This window comes from Papio anubis, chromosome 1 (genome assembly GCF_008728515.1).
Source record: "Papio anubis isolate 15944 chromosome 1, Panubis1.0, whole genome shotgun sequence".
NCBI lineage: Eukaryota > Metazoa > Chordata > Mammalia > Primates > Cercopithecidae > Papio > Papio anubis.
Genome location: NC_044976.1, coordinates 150,537,445 through 150,558,695, shown reverse-complemented (window position 1 = coordinate 150,558,695; position 21,251 = coordinate 150,537,445). Strand labels below are relative to the sequence as shown.

The 21,251-nt window shown below is 34.5% G+C and overlaps 1 protein-coding gene across 5 annotated transcripts in view; it reads left to right on the top strand.

The window, feature by feature from the left end:
• Nucleotides 1-21,027, top strand: part of RCOR3 (REST corepressor 3) — a 57,204-nt gene extending 36,177 nt beyond the window's left edge. For 4 of the 5 annotated variants that reach the window (XM_017949665.3, XM_021927390.2, XM_009187706.3 and 1 more), the window contains 4 exons: nucleotides 177-254; nucleotides 9,183-9,240; nucleotides 17,721-17,962; nucleotides 18,423-21,027. In XM_017949665.3, the coding sequence (XP_017805154.1) occupies nucleotides 177-254; nucleotides 9,183-9,240; nucleotides 17,721-17,962; nucleotides 18,423-18,767 (723 nt within the window). In that variant the 3' untranslated portion in view covers nucleotides 18,768-21,027. The remainder of the gene's footprint in view (nucleotides 1-176; nucleotides 255-9,182; nucleotides 9,241-17,720; nucleotides 17,963-18,422) is intronic. The other variant, XM_017949676.3, reaches the window with a different exon arrangement.
• Nucleotides 21,028-21,251: the final 224 nt, after the last annotated feature.

Sequence of the window (21,251 nt, the reverse complement as noted above, 5' to 3'; positions counted from 1 at the left end):
AGTTCATACATGTATAAGTTGAATTAGTGGCATGTCATGCCCTAAGTGTGATTAGTATGACTATTCTAAAATAAAATTTAAGAGGGTTTTGGAATATATTCTTTTCACTTATTGAGTACTCAACAAATTTACCTAAGTACGCGATCTGATTCACATTTGGGGTTATTTTGTTGAAGGTTCAGAATGCTAAGCAAGTAAACAGTGCACTTAAACAGAAAATGGAAGGTGGAATTGAAGAATTCAAACCTCCTGAGGTATGTTATTGAAGGATACATGTGATTAAGTATAGTGAAAACTTCTTTTTTTTTCAGTTGTCCAGTGTCCAAGTACTATTTTGGTCACATGCATCATTAATACTTTGAAGGTTTCATAATATGGATAATTTATTATGTCTCTATTTTTTTATTTAGATGATCTTATGAGGCTTGGTTAATCATTTTGTATCTAAGTTAGATTATTTATTTCCTGCCCTTAGAAATTCATAGCAAGCAAAGTAATTAGGGAAAATAGTAATATGAACAGTGTATGTGAAACTAGAAGCTCATTGATGAGCATGCTAATGTATTTCTGGGTCTACAGCAATGTTTGCTGAAAGCCCTTTCCTGCTTGTGTGAATTGGTAACACAGCAAGAAAAATATCATGAAAACAAGCTAGATTATTTTAACAAATTTTTATTTTAATTTAAGATAATTGTCTTTGGCTCAGCTTCCACTTACGATTTTAGTATGGGGACTTACAGTCTTGCACTTACAAAAACAAGGTATAGATTGACCATTTTCTCAAGTCTTCTATTTCAGTTGAAACCTAAATATGTTTTTGATATTTGTGGTAATTATAGGGGTACTTATATTCCCTTAAAATCCAATCAGGTCTTTTTCTAGGAGCTTCTACTATATCTTTTTTCTCTCTTTAACATTTCCATATTATGCTTCATATCCTGGATTTGCCTTTCTGTGTATGTGATAATCAGATAATCTTATTTGGTCTTATTGGGACTTTTTTTCCCCAGAAGGGGAAAAGAACTTGGTTGACTGAAATATCTACAGATGAAATTTATGGAGGGGCTATGGGGAGGCAGAACAGTAGTACTTCAGAAATTATGTACCATATGCCATCTTAGTTATCAGTGTCTTTCAGAAAGGAAGACTTATGAAAAAAGTTGTTTTTCATTGTTTTGAATAATCTCTTTCAAGAAGGTTAGGTTATGGAAAAGAGTGAAAAATAATACAAAACGGATATCTCATTCCTGGCCCACAGGTAAAGTGACAAACATTCTAATAACAGTCATTTAAGGATAATATAATACAAAAAATTACTATTTTATTTTGTTATATTATTGCAACAAAAATTATTTTAATTTGTATTATGCATTAAAATGCATGAATGCAAACAATTTTAAATGTCTATAATTTTGTAATCTAAAACTTAAATACCGCAGATACTAAAAACATGGGAATAGCAGGAAGAACTTTATACTAGCAAGTGTGAAAAATAAAATGTAGAAATTCCTAGGAAAATGTGTCTTATCAAAATTGCCTGAAAAAGAAAGAAAATCTGAATAATTGGTAATCATGAAGTAAAACGAAATAATAATTAACATTTTTCTCTCACAAGAAAACTTCAGACCCAGACAGTTTTACAAAAAACATTTACTAAATTTTCAAGAAAAGGATAATTCTCATCTCAGATTTTTCCATAAAATTACAGGACAGCCTCACTCATTAACTTTATAAAAAGAAAGATGCGAAAGTCCAGTAGCATTTTATAGCTTCTCTATGTGCTATCTCATTTGATTTTTATGTAAATCCATACAGCTAGGTGAACCAGATGCTATTATTTTACATGAGGAAACTGGAAATCAGGGAGGTTAACAACTTTCTCAAGGTGACAGAACTAGTAAATAATGAAACTCTGGCTATATCTCATCTTTTTAGAGTCCTGATTGGATTTCTATATTAGTATATGTCATGTTGCCTCTTACATTTGGAAGTTTTTATATAATAGCAAAATTATATATTACATTTCCACATTTTAATGCAGCTATTGGGTGAGAAGTTATCAAACATTTATTGTAATTTTTGATTTATTATAAAAATAATGATCAAAATAAAATAGCCAAAATGTTAACACTCCATCATCCATATATTGAAGTTTGGATATTACTTTGGGTTAATATATTGAACTTACATGATGTGAAAAATGTATATATATATTGTATCATCTAGAGAGTCCCCAGGATATATTTATATTTGTCATATTGTCCTTACTGCTTTGGGGAGGAAGGCAACTTGAATTTCAGATTAACAATTACAGTAAAGAACTTGAAGAATCAGGTAATCTATCCCCTTACCTTTAGTTTAAACCATATCTAATCAAAGAATGTTAATAAGCTTTGGAATAATTACAATAAGCCATGAAATGAAGTAACTCGCCGGGCATGGTGGCTCAAGCCTGTAATCCCAGCACTTTGGGAGGCCGAGTCGGGCGGATCACGAGGTCAGGAGATCGAGACCATCCTGGCTAACCCGGTGAAACCCCATCTCTACTAAAAAATACAAAAAAAACTAGCCGGACAAGGTGGCGGGAGCCTGTAGTCCCAGCTACTCGGGAGGCTGAGGCAGGAGAATGGCGTAAACCCAGGAGGTGGAGCTTGCAGTGAGCTGAGATCCGGCCACTGCACTCCAGCCTGGGTGACAGAGTGAGACTCCATCTCAAAAAAAAAAAAAAAAAAAAGAAAGAAATGAAGTAATTCTACTAAAAGTAAGCTGTTACTAAAGTGCGTTACTTATTAATTTGGTTGTATTTCTTATTTTCATTTAGGGAAAAATTTGTTGAAGAAAGTCCATTCACTTCCACAAGTATTTACTGATCAACTATTTCATATGAGGCACTGTGTTAGGCCCTGTGAGAAGTGTGTGGGAAGAGGGAACACATAAAGATGTGGACAAGATGATGTGATTTTTCCACCTACTCTAAAAAAAAGAGAACTTTCAGTCTAGATGTTATAAGACAAACTGATAAAAGTTGTATGATAGATTTATAAGCAAAGTATACAAGGAAACAAGTGGGCATTATTCATTCTGGCAAGGACAGTTAGAGAAGACTTCTTAGAGGGAGAATACTGCAGCTGAGGTTTGAAGGATAAGAGGGATTTTTTGCACATACAAAAATGACCAAAGAAGTCATTCCAAGCTGAGGGAATAATAAGAGCAATGGTTTGGTGTTGAACAGTACATTCAAAAATGTAAATCTAGTAGGGGAAAATTAAAAGCCCTTTTAAAAATGAGTCAACAGGTATTCCCTGAGCACTTACTATGTGCTCATTATTGTGCTAATTAATTGCTATTGAGGATTCCATGAAAATGTAAGTCTTTTCTCAAGAAGCATATTGTCTACTTAGGAAGGCAAACTTGGATGCAGAGAAGGAATGAACATGGTATATGAGAGATGTTAGGAGGGTTGAGTAGGGGCATCTTTGTGATAAACATCAGTGGGCAAGTCCAGAGTATAAAGTCCTTGTGAAAGCCAGAAAGAGAAGTTTGCTTTTTAAATTAAGTCAAATGGAAAGACCCTGTAGTTTCTTTAGTACAGAAGGATGTAAAGAAAATTTTTAATTATAGGAAAGTTATGTCATTATTATGCAGGATAAATTAGAACAGGAAAACTTTATAGCTGCTAAAATATTAAGCATGTAAGTTGTAAATGATTAAGGGGTATCAGTAGGGTTGGGTATTAGTTATAGGAATGGAAGCAAGCAGTAAACCCAAAGAACATTGCAAGGTAGGGAAATTAATATGTCTTCCTTGAAAGTATGTGAGAGTGTTGAGGGTGTCGCTGGTATGTCTTCTGCTTTTTGTTTTGGATGGAGGTAAATGGGTAGGTGGAGGAAAGATTGATGAATCCAGAAGGAAGAATAAGTATAACTGAAAAAGGAGTGCTTTTTGAAGCTATAAATTCTCCATCTATGGTTGTTTTCCTGCAAAGGTAGACGACATCCTTTCATTATGGATGTTGGGTGGAATTTTCAGCATCAAGTAGAAGGTTTAACTTGGTGACCTTTTCCACCTCTTTCAACTCAGAGGTAGTATGAATCTACCACTGACGAAAATGGGAAATTTAGCAGGGAAAGGATGGAGTAAAAATGCCAAATTCCCTAAGGATGTCATAGATAGTTCTAGAAGGCTTTTTGGGACCTTTGATATTGTTATATATTAGATTGTCTTATTTTATATTATTATATTATTTTTAAAGCAACAGCATTTCAGATAGGTGTTTTTGTAGAAGAATATACTCTGTGATACCATACTGTAGCTAACTACAGCTACCACACAGTTTTAGATTCCTAGACATATTCTAGTTCTCCTTTCTTTAATCTCTACCAAAGTTTCTCAGACTTAAAAGACAATATTAAAATCAATAACTTATGTGAGTCCTGTATATTTAAAATTTTTGACCCTATTTTTCTTCACTCTTCCCCCTCTTCTGCTTCCACTTGTCACACACTGACTGTTTAATCCTATACAGTTTCAACCGTCCCTTCTGCATTTTTCTTTTTCTTTCTTTTTTTTTTTTTTGAGACAATCTCACTCCCATCCCTCAGGCTGGAGTGCAGTGGCGTGATCTCGGCTCTCTGCAACCTCCATCTTCCGGGCTCAGGTGATTCTCCCACCTTAGCCTCCTAAGTAGCTGGGACCACAGGCACACCACCACACCTGGCTAATTTTTTGTAATTTTCCTAGAGACAGGGTCTTGCTGTGTTGCCCAGGCTGGTCTCAAACTCCTGGGCTCAAGTGATCCACCCGCCTCGCCTCCCAAGGTGCTGGGATTACAGGTGTGAGCCACTGTGCTCAGCCTCTTCTGCATTTTTCCACTAAGCTGCCTCTTACAAAGGTTAGCATTGGCACTGATGACCACTTTCCACAACTTTTAACTTCTCATTCCCACTACCCCTCTTTTTCTTCCTTTAACTTTTGGGAGGTTATGTTCTCTTTTATAACTCTTCTTCTGTTCCCTGGTTTGTCTTCTATACATATAGGCATTCTCCAAGTTGTCCTCAAAATTCATTTCCCTTGTCTTGAATACACAATCTCATTGTTTTACTGTGTTAAAGTCATATCATATGTTCATTTAAATTACACAAATTTATCCAGACATTCAGTCAAATAAAAGAGAGAGAAAGAATGTTTAGCAATAGCAGGTGCAGTAGTGCTGGCAATTCTTCTTACACTCCATTTATTGAATGTATGCCCCACAGTGAGCAGTGGTGAACTGAGAATTCAGAATCCACTGTTTCTTTAGTCAGTCTTAGTTTCTGCATGCCTTCTGTGTGTCTCTTTGAACTGAGAGAATTTTGTGTGTGTGTGTGTGTGTGTTTGTAAAAAACAACACTACCCTAAATTCAAGCCAACAGCTTCATCTGTGGTTTAACTGAAAAACTAGTGGTCCATTCCAATGCTGGAGGAATACCTGGCTGTGTGGGTGTGTTGAGAGACTGTGTGCCTGTCTCTGGCTACCTTTTTAAAGACATTTCAAGAGTAATCTTGAAAAAAAATTTTTTTAAAAAATTGTAGGCCAATTTTAGACCTGAGTAAGATAATGACTCCATTGTTTTTTCTTATAAAAATTTCCCAGACTCTTCAAAACTGTGTTTTAAATAAATGAATCTGATTTTAGCCTCAGGTGGAACCTGAACTCCACCTGAATGTCCAATACCTCATTCTCATTGTATCCCAAATTAAATTAAATCTTAGCCTCACCTTCCCACATCTCCCACAGCAGCATTTCTTGATTTCTCAGGTTCTTAACAGCATTGTCCCTCTCTGAGCTTTCCAGGATTAAAGTCTTATTTTAGTTATGATCATACCCCGACCCCTTGCCCCCCAAAACAAAACATAACTATTCCTTATTAAATTTAGTGTGAACTTATCAACCTTGAATTTTACTACCCTTCCAAAAGTGGATGGCCCTTATCATATTTTAATTTAGTTAAATATCACCAGCTTGCCAGGCTATCACTTCTTACTGACACAAATACTGTTTTCCCTTACATGTGGATTGCCTTCCCATTATTTGCCTTTCAGAAGCTTTTCCTATTCTAAACCCATCTCAGTCTTCAACCTTTCCTTGTTCTGTTTCCCCACTTAAATCATTATGACTTTTTCTCTCATCTTGAAATTCCCCCATATACTCTGTACTTTTTAACTTTAAAGTTGTTTGTATTCATTCATTTTCTGATTTGTAAGCTTTCTGCAGTTTAGATGAAAAAAATTTTCATAATGCATGTTATTTTTTCTTTCAGTTTTTGTTACCTTTTCATTAATGATACCTTTCCCTCCAGTTTCTTTCAGATTTAATAAACATGAATTGATCAACCTTTATTTGCATAGGCAGTGTGCCAGATGCCTTTTTAGATATATTCTAAATATATCCTCATATTTAGTTATATTTAATCCTTAGAGCAACCTAAAACATCGTTATTGCAAGTTGTATGTACAGAAGATCCTCAATATCCAACTCGTCATTCATCCATGTAATGCATGGAGAAGCAAAAATTGCCAAACAAGAACATTGACTAATAAACCAATCATTTATAAAATTAGGCTCTACTCACCAACTCTTCCTAATTAACTTTAGCTGTTATCTGTCCCATTCACTATATTATCCTTCTCTGTCACTCTCTTGCTAATACAATGCAAATACAACATAAACCAAAATGAAATTGCATACTTTGCAAAAGATGAGAAACTTCATGAAGTCTGTTAAACTGCAAGAGAATGACATTAGTCACCTACAAAATTGTCAGATGAGTATCCAGCAGAATTAACCATTAAAGAAAAAAGTGATCACTCACAGGCATGCACTTCACAAAAGAATAATTTGAGAACCAAGTATTAAGAGAGGACCTTGAGAAAATTGTTTCAATAAGCCTTTAAAGCAAAAAATGACCCATTTTATGATCATGTAAATTTCAAAGCCAAAGGATGTTGCACCATTGTATCATCAGAAAAGATATGCCAAAAATAAAGTGTATTAAACAAGTCATTAACTATTTTTTAAAAAGAGCTAATTTCTACAGGTTTTAGTTTCACATTTCGGATTGAACTGCAATCAACCTTTTATTTTTTTACCATTTACTATAAAATATTTTGACCTGTTTTAAATTGATTTCAGTACTAGTTATCCTTGGGTACCAAGGTCATCTTTTATCCACCTTACACAGCCAAGGTAGCATCAGATTGCCTGTGCATGAACTCAGCGTAAACTTCCTTAGTGTAAAGTTAGGGTCTCAATTAAGGATATATATCCCTTCTTTAAATAGAGTTCCTCCTCCATTCTTGTTACTCCCCTTTTGGGGGAACATATGTTTACCTAATTTTCCCTATCTCCTTTTTTTTTTTCTTTTTTAGATTTGTTGTGCTGTTTTATTACTGTTTCTTTATGTCTCTCATAGTTTTTATCCTATTCTCCCCTTTCTCTTTTCCTTTATACTGTTTTTCCTTTGCCTCATCACCAGGTTCCTAACCTTGAGGCTTATCCACTGTTTACTACCTCGCCTGCCCTACTGTCCCTTTTTAATCTCCTCATTTAGAATACAGTGATTTGTTTTAGGTTTTTCTCTCGTTAACTCTTAAGTCCGTTTTTTTTTTTTTTTTTTTTTTTTTTTGCTTTTTCATTTTTCCTCTTTTTTTTTTTAAACTTTGGATTTTTGTTTCATTCTTCATTCTGAGTACTTGCACCGCCTTACTTTTGGTGAAAAAGTTGGTGTTACCTAGAACCTCTGTGTGCTATAGAAACTCTTATTGCTAAGACCATGAGTGAGGTAAGACCTAAACGCCACTTCTCAAAGGAAGCCCTCTTTCTGTTTTGCCCAACATGCCCAGGTATTACACGGAGCCACTTTATCTTGGCAGTTCCTTCTGCAAACCCCTGCATGTTGGTGTATTTATTTCTGTCCATCTACTGTCAGATGTCCTTGATTTACCACTCAGTGGGTATACACTAATGAAGTCTGATTAGATATTTGCTGTTGTAATATTACCATACTGAAAATCCTAAATTTAGGATTTTTGTGGGGAGAAATATTGGGGGGTCTTGAAAAAACATATTCTTATCAGGATCACTTTCTGCTTCAGAAATTTAAAGAAATATTTTAGGACTTAGGCCTGTTCTGTAGTCCTATGATAATTTATACCACTATTTTCGGGGATGAAGGGTAGGTTTAATCTTAAATATGAAGGGAGGAAATTTTGGAGTCATAGATCCTCTCTGAAGAAAATAAAGTTTCAGCTGGGTGCAGTAGCTCACGTTTGTAATCCCAGCACTTTGGGAGGCCTAGATGGGCAGGTCACTTGAGGTCAGGAGTTTGAGACCAGCCTGGCCAACATGGTGAAGCCTCATCTCCAGTAAAAATACAAAATTGGCCGGACGTGGTGGTGGGTGCCTGTAATCCCAGCCATTCAGGAGGCTGAGGCAGGAGAATCAATTGAACCTGGGAGGCGGAGGTTGCAGTGAGCCAAGATCATGCCACTGCACTCCAGCCTGGGCATCAGGGTGAGGAAGAAAATAAAGTTTCTTGCTTATGGCCAGAGGTTTGAAACCAGCCTGGCCACATAGCGAGACCTCATCTCTTAAAAAAAATAATAATAATTAGCTGAGTGTGGTAGCAGGCGCCCGTGGTGCCAGCCATTACTTGGGAGGCTGAGGTAAGAGGATTGCTTGAGCCTGGGATTTTGAGGTTGCTGTGAGCCGTGATCATGTCACTGTACACTCTTGGCCTGGGCAACAGAACAAGACCCTGTCTCAAAAAAGAAAAAAGGAAAAGCAAAGAAAGTCTCTTAAATGTTTAAAACTAGGCTAAAATTCATAGCTGCAATGTGTGATAGGAATTATAGTTGGAAAATGGGAGACTAATAGATTTTCTCACATTTTAATATTTCTAATTAGAGCATAAATGCAAATGTTGTTCCTTCTCACAAATTGGTACATTTCCCTTTCATTATCTTTCTGCATGGGTAAAAGGTAACTCAGAATATGTATTTTTACTTTCTAAAAATAGAATCTTCATAAATCAGAGTTGTAGTAATCTCATGTCTGTGATTTGATGAAAACTTAAAAAAAATAAGCACTTTGGAAAATGTCTGTCTTCATATCCTCATTAGGAAACTTCTCTTTAATTTTGTAGTCAAATCAGAAAATTAATGCCCGTTGGACCACAGAGGAGCAGCTTCTAGCAGTGCAAGGTATATTAAAGATAAGCAGTTATTGTTGTTAATAATTATTTAATTTGTCATGAAAGGTGACTACCCTAGTTCTTCCCTTCCTTTAGAAATTGATCAAGAAAGGGCTCTTGTGTTTATCACAAAGTCCTGGTGACCAGGAATTCTGTGTTGTATTTGTGGATGTGACATACTCAAGTCTACGTACATTTTGAGTCCTGAACAGCACGTAATGCATTCTCGGCACTAAATAATTGATGGTGATAATTAAGCATGAAAAAGTCACATGGGCTCTCTGTGCTTTTCCTTTGATATTCCTGCAATTGGGTTCATTCTTACTATATATATCATTCATTGATAACTCAAAAGCATCAATAAACTATAGATGTTTCTGATTTCTCTACTTTGTAAAATAGTGTTTATCTGATAAATGTCAGGATTGAAAATATTAACTACATGCTTAACTTTCAATGTTTCATACTTCCCTTAAGAGATGTACCACTGAATGCTTAGAAACCTGACTTTAAATAGGTATATTTTTGAAAAGAGACTTGAGAGATATCAAAAAATCACATTCAGCATTTTAAATGCACTATTTCTAAGAATGTTTTGTTGAATTATATGGTAGAAGACTTTTTTTTTATTAGGAATATCCATGGGCAAATTGGAAGCATTATAAACTTGGATTTTCTCATGTTTAAATGACTTAAAGACAAATTGTATATTTTTATTCATTGTTACGGATTTGTTTCCTCTTTATGATACATTTATGTGCAGGTCTGATTATACAATTTAAAGTTTCGTCTACATTTTGTTTCTTCCTGCCTGAGCACTTCTTTGTGTTGAGTGCTAATAACTTTTTTTTAATGTAGGTTAACTACTGTTGAGGGAGTGGGGCCCCAGCGAAACATATAAGCATACCTTTTAAAATGTTGCCAAATAGTCTTCAGAGAACATATTTAACACAAAAATGCTGTGCAGACATCATTCCGATTGATCGACTGATAGATGACTCTGCAGTTTGGATTAGAGAGAGTAAGAATTAGCCAGCCAGCATGATTTGAAAATGACACAGGAGGGTGCCAGCAGGATGATGTGTCAGCCCTTGCTTTGGCCTGTGCAGCATAGCACAGTCATTTCATAAAGAATTGATACTATGACACAGGGTGCTGGATGTGCATTGGACACATCTGTAATTATAGAACTGAGTTTCTGAATGAGTCAAAACAAGGTTTAGTTAGTTCATAATGTTCAAAAATAGCTGTTTTTAAATTAGGCTCTGCTAATTTAAATTATTGTTTAAAAAATTAGCATTTTCAGTGGCTGCTTTATATTCATTTAGAGCAATGGCCTACATGTTTAATATAGTCATTTTGAATAGGGATTTCTTTTATTCATGTAAAGCCACTATTTCCCTCTATCTTAGTAGCCTGGTAAAAACTGAACCCTGATTTCCAGTATTCAGTTGCTTAAAGACTAGTATATTAACTCTGTATTTTTAAGAAATTATCCCAGTGAAAGAATTTTCTGAAAAGAGTGTCATAGGAAAAAAAATCTAGGCTAATACTTCTCTACACAGCACTCAGTATTTGATATTGCTCTATAGCAGTACTTTAAGTTATAGAGTCCATTGAATCTTTTGGCTGGGTTGGTTACTACCCAAAGCTGCATTCAAAGGAAGAGCAGTGGTAATATCTAAATATATAGTTTGAACTATATATGTAGACATAACTTATAAATATTAAAATAAAATAATGGAGTAGTCATATATATAACCAAACATTTCCTCTGTACTGAGGTATATTCAGTATTATACTATGTGCATTTAAAAAGTAACCCTTGAAGTTACACTAATGCAGCAGTTTGTATGGAAGTATGCATGTTTGCAGGATTTCAAAGGCACTTTTTAAATAATGTGTTAATGGTGTTAATGTCTCTGTTTTATTTATTCTTTGGATTTTTTTTGTTTTCATTTTGGGGTTTTTGTTGTTGTTACATAAAATAAAACTATAAAGGCTATTTGTGCCCAAAATAGCTATTTTAAAGATAATTTTAAAGTGTTATGTTGTCTTATGTGCCCATGCATTTATATGGTGCTCAGAAGTGTGTCTTATAAATAGTATAATCATGTAGTAACGTCCCCTATACCTGAGTTTCAGTGCAGTTAAGGGACATAATTTCAGGGTCTTTTAATACACAGTTTACTGTCTAGAAGTACTTATCTTAGCAGGCAATTGTTTTTGTTTTTTGGTAAACCTTTATATTATTCTAATGACCAATTTAGTTTTCCAAAGTAATAATAAACTTTTGATATTAACATGTTTTAATTTGTATAGCACTTTATATGCAAGACATTTTACACATACATTTCTGATTTAACACTTACTTGTTAAATGCTTTATTTTATCTGGCTCATAGTAGAAGACTATTACAGTGACCTGCAGAAAAAAATATTGACTCTGGTGCAACTAGTGAGATTTACAACTTTACTTTTAAATAAGTTTTTTTGTTACTACTCTTTTGAAACCAAACATATTGAGATCATTTCCTTTCCTAGGGCTTAAATATGTATTTCCTACCCTACTTTCCTGTTCCATCTACTCCTATAGTTGTTAACTAAATGTTAACTATTTAAATAAGTTTCCCTTCTTTCTTTCTTAATTGGAAGAGAGGGGAAACCATGCTCAGATGAAATAGGAATGTCTGTTTACACTTTTGTAATCAGTCACTTTATTATGTTAATTCTAGTTCTACCTATGTTATAATTTTAATAGAATTCTTCAAGAGTCTCCAGGTAGGATATCATTAATACTGCTAATTTAATCCTCAAAATATTTGCCAGGAAAGGTACTTCTACAGTTTCTATCAGTTGTTCCAACCCTAAGTATCTAATTTTTATTATGACCAAATTTTATTATGACCAATAATGATCTTTCCATATTTGTGTTAATGATAAAATATTCCTGTTTGTAGCTTATACATATATAAATATTTTTCTCTAACCTATAATGCTTTTAGAAGTTATCCTAAAATCCAACTTGATATTCATGATAAACAGCATTCAGAAATTAAGAATTTTTAAAGGGGCTGGGTGTGGTGGCTCACGCCTGTCATCCCAGCACTTTGAGAGGCTGAGGTAGGTGAATCACTTGAGGCCAGGAGTTTGACACTAGCCTGGCCAACATGGTGAAACCCCCTCTTAACTGAAAATACAAACAATTAGCTGAGTATGGTGGCGCACACCTGTAGTCCCAACTACTTGGGAGGCTGAGGCAGGAGATTTGCTTGAACTTGGAAGGTGGAGGTTGCAGTGAGACAAGATGGCACTCCAGCCTGGGCAACAGAGCGAGACTCTGACTCAAAAAAAAAAAAAAGAAGAATTTTAAAAGGAATTTAAAAAGGAATTAGATTATTCTAAGTGTATCTTTTTTCCATTTAAAATGGAATGATGGTTAGCTGTTTTCAAAAAGCAATATGTTTAAATTACAGTACAAAACACTTTTTTAAAGTATGTAGAGGCTAGAAGCATGGTATATGGTATTTGCATTTTAATTATAAGATGCCTCTTAAATATATTCATTTCCTAGTCAGTAGTGCTTTAAAAAAGCTTCCCAACTAAAATTTATGCTACTTTAGGATAAACAAAATTTTTTCCAATTGTATAAAGATATCAGCTTTAATTAGTTATTTTTATATAGTTATTTTTTATAATTACTACCTTTTTATATAAAACAGAAAATGACAGAACTATGTTCACATGACTTATGCTTATAGTAGAAGTTACCTTTTCTTGTAGTTCATTCACCTTTAAAATGAATTTTCAAGTCTAGAAATTGTCTTTTTTCCGTCTCATACTAACAAAAAGAAGGGTTTGTAAAGGGGAGAAAGTAGATTTGGCAGTTGCTTAAAAATAAAAGGATGGTAACACAGTACATGAATGATCAAAAGGAAGTAGAACGAGGAGATTTATATCTTTCCACCTGAAAAGCACCCTTTTGCTTTAGAGATTATTTTTCTATTATAACAGATACCATAAGAATGGAGGTTCAAAAGTATAATTGTCAGCCCTCTGATACACTTACATTAAATAATTAATGATTCAAACTTTCCAGCATTTTTGTAATGGAATGTAACTTACAATGTGATTTTGACTTTTAGCCCTTCCATGTATACATCAGTCACTGTTCTGCTGCTACTGCTACCTTTTCTACCTTTTAATATGGAATTCTTGAAGAGATTTATAGGAGGTGGAAATACACACTCCCAAATGGCTTGAGTTTAAAATGTATGTCTTAATGATAGAAGAGAATAATCTCTCTGGAGTTTCTAGATGTTATTGTATTCCTGTTATTTTAAAAATATATTTTTGAAAAATTAATGTTTCCCAGTTAAACTAAGTACATGTTCACTTTAATAAATTTTGCTGTGAAAGCCAGAAAAAAAATCCTCTGAAATTTGATTATCTATAAGCAGCTTACCATGTTTCGTCTTTTGGGTGTGTTGTTTTTTTTTTTTGTGGTCCAAAATCAATTTTTTTTTTTTTTTTTTTTGAGACAGAGTCTCACTTTGTCACCCAGGCTGGAGCACTGTGGCAGTATGTCGGCTCACTGCAACCTCCACCTCCTGGGTTTAAGTGATTCTTGTGCCTCAGCCTCCCGAATAGCTGGGACTACAGGCGTTTACCACCACACCCGGCTAATTTTTGTATTTTTAGTAGAAACTGGGTTGTACCATTTTGGCTAGGCTGGTCTCGAACTCCTGACTTCAAGTGATCTGTCCACCTTGGCCTCCCAAAGTGTTGGGATTACAGGCATGAGCCACCATGCCCAGCCCCAAAATCAAATTTTTAAAAATGGTTTTAAACATACCAAAGGCAGCTATCCATGCTATCCCTTCTAGCTAAACATAAAAATAATAAAAAAAAAAAGATTCAGATTCTGATTTTACAGTTGGGAAATACCACATAAATTCTCCTGAAGTTACCACCATCTTACTAGCCAAAGATTAAAAAAAAAAAAAAAATGTGTGGACAGACTCCACTAATTCAGAATGTCTGATAATTTAGATAATGGCTATGCTCATGTCTCTACTGCTAATAAAAATATCTTCTTTAGCAAGTTAAAGTATTGACAAGAAATGTTTAAAAAAGATGTTTTTGCCTTGGGTAATATAGATTCCTGGTTGGAATATGTGGGCTTTCATAAAATGTAATGATAACAGAATATCCTAATGACTTATATTTTTATGTTAATTCCCAAATACAACTTTATAAAGATTATAAGGTATCATCTGCCACCATAGAAAGCCAAGTTGTTTCATTGTAGCTTTCAAATGAAATTTAGAAATTTGACTGAAAACAGTTTTTTTTCTTCCTGGGAAACGTACTATTTGTCTGTTTATTCCACTAACCTTTGAAAACGACCTCTTTCCCTAGAAGTGAGACTTTAACAACTATAGTTCAAGCATACGTTTTACATCTTCAGGAAGGGAGATTGACTTAATCATATTTAACTCCCTTCCTGAGAAAGTAGTCAGATCACCTTGTTTATTATCAACTATGAAGAAATAATGGAGTGCCCTTCCCCCGGGGACAGATTGAAACTAGGGTAGCTCTGATGCCGTAAGTTGTTAAAGTTAGTTGCTGCTCATCACTACCACCTGCTAGTTGTTTCAGAAGCCTAGCTGGAGATTCTTTTAAAGGAGCAGTCTCATTGAGTCAGTTGGGGTTTCACTAGAATTTGCCTAGTTGCTAGCAACAGTATAGAGCTTAAGAGTTCCATCGTCTAACCAAAATGCTCTTGAGCCATGCCATTCTGAGTGTGAAGGTGATGAAGAATTCAGCCATATATATCTAATACCTCTTGTGGTTTAGGGAAGAACAATCGTATTTCCTTATTTCCTAAGCACTTCCTGTGTACTCAGCATTGTAGTAATGCTAGTGCTGCTTTGTATTTTCTAGGACAGTACTTTCCAACCTTTTTCACATCATGGTATACAGAGAAAATTATGAAATTTGTCACAACACACTGGGGCGAGCAGATGAAGCTGCTCTTGTCCAAATGAGACTGCCAAGGAGCTCCAGCTATTCCAGACCCTGTCCAGCCATCCTTCAGGCTGAGGGGATTTGTTCTTAGGAACAAAAATGTGCCTAGATATTTGTTGGAATATCTAGGTTGGAATATCTGAGGTTGGAATCCTCAGCCAAACTACAGAAGTCTACAGTGTGGTCTGAGCCTTAAGAGTTTAACTGGCATACATGAGTTAATTATAAACATATTATAGTTAATGATAAGCATACTTGAGTGAGTTAGAAAAAGTTGTCAACATTGAACATCTCTAGAAACACTCTTACAGGAAGTAGTTTTGAGTTTAAGATACATAATTTTACAAATGTAACAATATTGGTGACAAGGTAAAGTCCATTGAACAAGAGAAAATTAAGTGGAAGATCAAAAGGAGTATAGTCAGAAGAAGGGGCACTTATTTAATGGAATCAGACTTGGGGACAACTTAAAGTTTTGGAATATATTTTGCAAAATAAGTGTTCTGAGGTTTATAATATCTTTAGACTTGGAGTCAGAGTTAGTTTTAATGTGACTTCTTCTTAGGAATACAGTCTCATCTAAGACTTTTTTAAAGGTTTTCACTTCTAAACTCATGTATTCAGTAGGTTTGACCATTGCTAGAATGTAAATTAAGTGTTCCTTATGAAAATTAGTAACTGATAGAACATTATATTTGGTTTCTAATTAGTAGTTAATCTTCAGTGCAGCAAACTCAAATTTAGAATTTAGAAATGGCACAGAGACTCACCCTTCTAAGAGTTGCTATTTTCTAAAATGTAAAAGTAGTGGAGAAGTACTTGAATATATAACAGTAACTCCTATCAAATATCCTTGGATTTTTATTACCAAATAAACTCTCAGTGGAATCTAGTCACTATTAGAATTTATACTTAACTGTCAAGTTCAAACTGGAAATCAACCTCATGGGTTTAAAGGGAGTATAAATTCATTTATGCTGATAAAATATTATAAACAGTGTCTATCGTTGTTACTTTATTGTCATGTACATGTATTTTCCTTTGAGAACACAGCAAATGAGCATAGCTTACAAACCCAGAACTCTACCTTAAAAATGGGATATAATTAGAGGATAGTAGTGTCAGACCTCCTGTCCAGAGTGCTCTTAGATAAAGGAATTCCCCTTAGAGGCAAGCCCAGCTAGTTTAATGTAGTCAGAGATGCTTATTTCCAAATTCTCAATTTAAAATAAAGCAGAATTTAAAAGTAGGATTGTTACATCATGATAGTGCTTTAGGGTAACTGAGTATTTCATATTAATTGGTATTGGTAAGAATAACATTTCTGCTGGGTATTAACATATCCATATATTCTCTCATCTGTGATCATATACATGTTGTTTATTTAAGCCCCCATATTTTTGTCTCTTTTCTCATCTCTTTCATTAATGAGTTACTGTTTTCTGGTATTTTTAAAAGCAGTTACCAAATTATAAAAATTTTCAACAACTTTTCTATTTTCTATTCTGTTTTGAGCTAAGTGCATCTCCTAGAATGAGTCTGTGAACTTCTTTTAGAATTCCCTTAAGAGGAAATTACTATCTATTTAAAATTCTATAGTATAGTTAACAATCTCAACTTCTTAAATCAATTATTACCCTTCATTATAATGAAACTTCCTTAGTGTAAAGTTAGGTTCTCAATTAACAATATGTATCCCTTCTTAAGTTTAAGGTAGTGATGATGAGCACAAGTGCTCTTCAGGTAGTCATTACTGTTACGTTATTCTTTAAGCTATAATCTTACATCCATTCAGTCTTTAAAACTACTAGATGAGTTAAAATCCAACTGACTCTGAAAAAAAACTTCCCTTTTAAAAATCCACCAACTTGTGATGATTCTCCTGCTTTTCATGTTTAAGTTCTTACCTAATTTCAATTTGTTGGTACCCTGGTGGTATAGGCAAGTATTCATGTTGAAGTTAGTATTAAGACCAAAATTATAATGCTTTTCTTAATGGGGGAACCCTAAGGCTACTCACTCAGTCCATTGAGGGGATAAGAGAGATGGCTCATTCCCATCCAGTTTTGTTTACAAACGATGTTGCTCAAATTTAGGTGACTGGCTACTAGGGAAATAAATGAATGTGGAATTGAGGATGGAACAAAGAATTCAATGCTTTACAATAAATGGACTGTATTTGAGAGTTCAAGAGAGGATTGGAGAAAATAACTGAGTATGTAAAAAATGGTAAGTTTCTGATTGTTCAGTTGAAGGCAAGTGGCTGGCTCGATGAAATGACATAACTGATAGTTTTCATCTGTGACCCTGATATCTTAGCCTCTATCTCAGAATTGAGAACTGAGCAGAGTTTGTCAGAAAGGATTGTCATTGCTGGTATCTTTTGTGTGTGCATGATGTATAGTACACACAGCTCTCCTTATTGATCCTTCACAGGTGTATTATTTACTTTGCCTTCCAGGTGTCCGCAAATATGGTAAAGATTTTCAAGCTATTGCAGATGTAATTGGCAACAAGACTGTTGGCCAAGTGAAGAACTTCTTTGTAAACTACAGGCGTCGGTTTAACTTAGAGGAGGTATTGCAGGAGTGGGAAGCAGAACAAGGAACCCAGGCTTCTAATGGTGATGCTTCTACTTTAGGGGAGGAGACAAAAAGTGCTTCTAATGTGCCATCAGGGAAGAGCACTGATGAAGAAGAGGAGGTGTGTTTGTGTATGGAATTTCAGCTAATATGAGTTGAGGAATCACCATTTTGTGTGGTATTCTGTAAGGTTAATTTGTCAAGAGGACTAGCTAAATTGAGCATGAAAGGTTGACAATACACTTACTCAGTGGTGCATCTCTCGTGACTCTTAAGTCATAATGACATGCTAAGTTCTGATTCTAGAAGAATGGAGTGTATTGTTCTTTCATAGTCTTATTTTTATTTCCAGTGTTAAGCTGTTTACAAATAAAGATGCCTGTTTGGTAGCCTCGTTGGTTTTTGGTTTTTTGTTTTGTTTTGTTTAAAATAAAAGAAGCTTGTGCTTCCAATAAACACTGGTGTTATGTTTTTGTTTTGTTTTCATTTGTTTTGTTTTTCCTGTGACAGCCCAAACTATATTGTATTAAGTTCATTAGGACTTACATCTCATACATGTATTTTTGTTTCCTCACCTCTAGGCACAGACCCCACAGGCTCCTCGGACACTGGGTCCATCACCTCCTGTCCCATCATCCACTCCAACACCAACAGCCCCTATTGCCACTCTGAACCAGCCTCCACCACTTCTTCGTCCAACACTGCCTGCTGCCCCCGCTCTTCACCGGCAGCCTCCTCCACTCCAGCAGCAGGCTCGGTTCATCCAGCCCCGGCCAACTTTAAATCAGCCTCCACCACCTCTTATTCGCCCTGCTAATTCTATGCCACCCCGTCTAAACCCAAGACCAGTGTTGTCCACGGTTGGTGGTCAACAGCCACCATCACTTATTGGAATTCAGACAGATTCACAGTCCTCACTGCACTAAAAATTAAATTGGACAGAGCTGCAGTAACTTTTCACCCCATCATTATACCAATGCTCATCTGACTGATGAAAAAGAGGAAAGAATAATCATTTCTAGATACTGAGGCTGCGAACTAGTTCTGTGGCAGTGGACTGGCATAAGTGGATGTCTAAGACATTTTTCAGTCCACTAGACTAAAATGTTACACAACAAAAAGCCTCCAGTTAGCCTCCTTTCTAGAGTATATGTTCAGCAATGTTGAACTCATAAAAGGAAAACAAAAAAGATTTAAGTATTCTATATACCAAGTTTTTGTTTTGTTTTTACTGTATTTATTTTATCGAGGTTCTTTATATTCCTGCCTCTTCATAGTCAAGGCTCTTAGTACAGGAATATTGACTTAGGAATTGTGAAAACTCCTTAAGTTTCTTAAGTTAAGGATGTTCGGCTTTTTTCTTTAATTTAATTTTTTAAAAACATTTTCCTATGTTAGGAGTGCAAGAATAGCCAGCATTTCAGATTTTGACATATGTTCATTTTATGCATATTTAAGAAATTATAGCTGCATATCCCTTCTTTCAAAAAATGTTGCTTTTTTTTCTAAAGGAATTTTAATATGTTCCTTTAAAAGAAAGCAATTTAATCAATTGCAAAGCAATTATATAAAACCACAAAGAATGTACTGAACCTACTAACCCTTTAACATACATTTTAGGGTCCTAGCGCAGAGTCCTTGTTTAAAGGTCATTGACTCATCATCTATCAGTAATGAGAGGATTGGAAGAATAATTTTGCATACAAATGAGGACTTAATTTGTTGAAATATAATCTCTTTAAGTTCCTTGAAAATAGAGTTGGGTTTTTTTTGTTTCTAAATGCTATCTGCTTTTAACTAGTAGTTGCCTACATCTGGGGACTTCAGAGAAGAATTATATTTTATTAGTTATGTAGACACAGTGGTTATGGAAGCATTTATTTACAGTACCCTTTTTGTGTTTGGTTTCTGAACTTAAAATTGCCCTTATACTTAATAATATGGTCTGCATTTAATATGAAAAGTGTTTTCTTGATAAATCTCTATTGTACTATTTGGATACATTTGTGTATTCCTTGCAGCCAACCTGTATTTGTGGGATTGGTTTAGGGTTAAATCATCAACATTATTTCAAAAATAAATTTAAGAATTTGTTCTGTGTTATCTAAAGATGTATCAGTATATTGTCACAATTGTGCTGTTAACTAAAAATGCTGAGACCCCTTTTTATAGAAGAACACAAAAGACATCAAGTCTTCTTAATTCAACCCATAATCATTAAGTCCTTACAAAGAATATTTTACAAGTGATAGTATTTCAACAATGTGTAATTAATATTTTTGATACAATGATTTCATATTGGAATCATTATTTGTGCAAAGGGACAGATCACTTAGATTGCTATACTAGTGGACATAGGCTAAATGTTTGCACATTCACATTCTTATCACGTGTAGAATACTTCACAAAATAATAGTCAACATAAGGCCCTAATTTATGTTTTGAAAGATCATGTGTTCCCAAAATATTCCCTATCATTGGCTCCACAGCCTTCAAGTGCTATAGATTTAAGTTCATTGATTAGTTTTAATTTTTAATTTTAGACCACTTATTTCCATAAATACCCTATGTACTGGCATATCTGAAACTCTTTTTCCAGGTTAGGTTCTTCTTTCTCATTGAATCATCTTAAATAGTTCTTGGACCTGAATTTAGCTGATTTAAAATTCTTAATATTCAACAATTTATACTTATTTTTTCTTTAAAAGCCACAGGGGACAGTTATGTATCTTCAAATATCTAAAGCATTTTTTTAAAGCACTTAAATTGTCTTACGTATGTGCATACTATACCTTTACAGCGTTTATTGTCTTGTCTCTTGTCAGTAGACCTTCAGTACACAATATGTGGGATATGTCAGTCAAGTTGGTCAGCACCAGCATCTGTCCAGCTGTTCAGTATATTGTGATTCATTAAAAAATCTGTTCTATCCCAGACATGGGCCAAGGTGCTGTATCTGAGGGATGTGCTGTAATTTGATTTACATGCATTAGAGCACACAGTAGAAAAACCTTAGCTTCATTAGTAATATGACACATGTATATAGTGAGATGTCTTTATTGTGTGCTTTGCATATTTTGTAAATATTTTGCACGTCATTATTTTTCTTTTTTGTTTAAGCAGTGTTTGGCCTGGAAGAGTGATATGCTTGCTGCTTAATCAAAGGATTAAAGATTTAAAGATGTCTATGTCTTCTATTTTTATATAATTTCATGTCCTATGAGGAATTCAGTACCTCTTCACTGTGAAATTTGAAATAATGATTTTTATAAAAGCAAAACTAGAAATCTTTTAATGACAATTTTAGTTAATTTCAGGCTTATCATTTTTGAAAAATCTACACCAAAGTGGTTTTTTAAAATTACATAACTAAAAATAAATCACACTGTGGATACGTCTTATAAAACTAA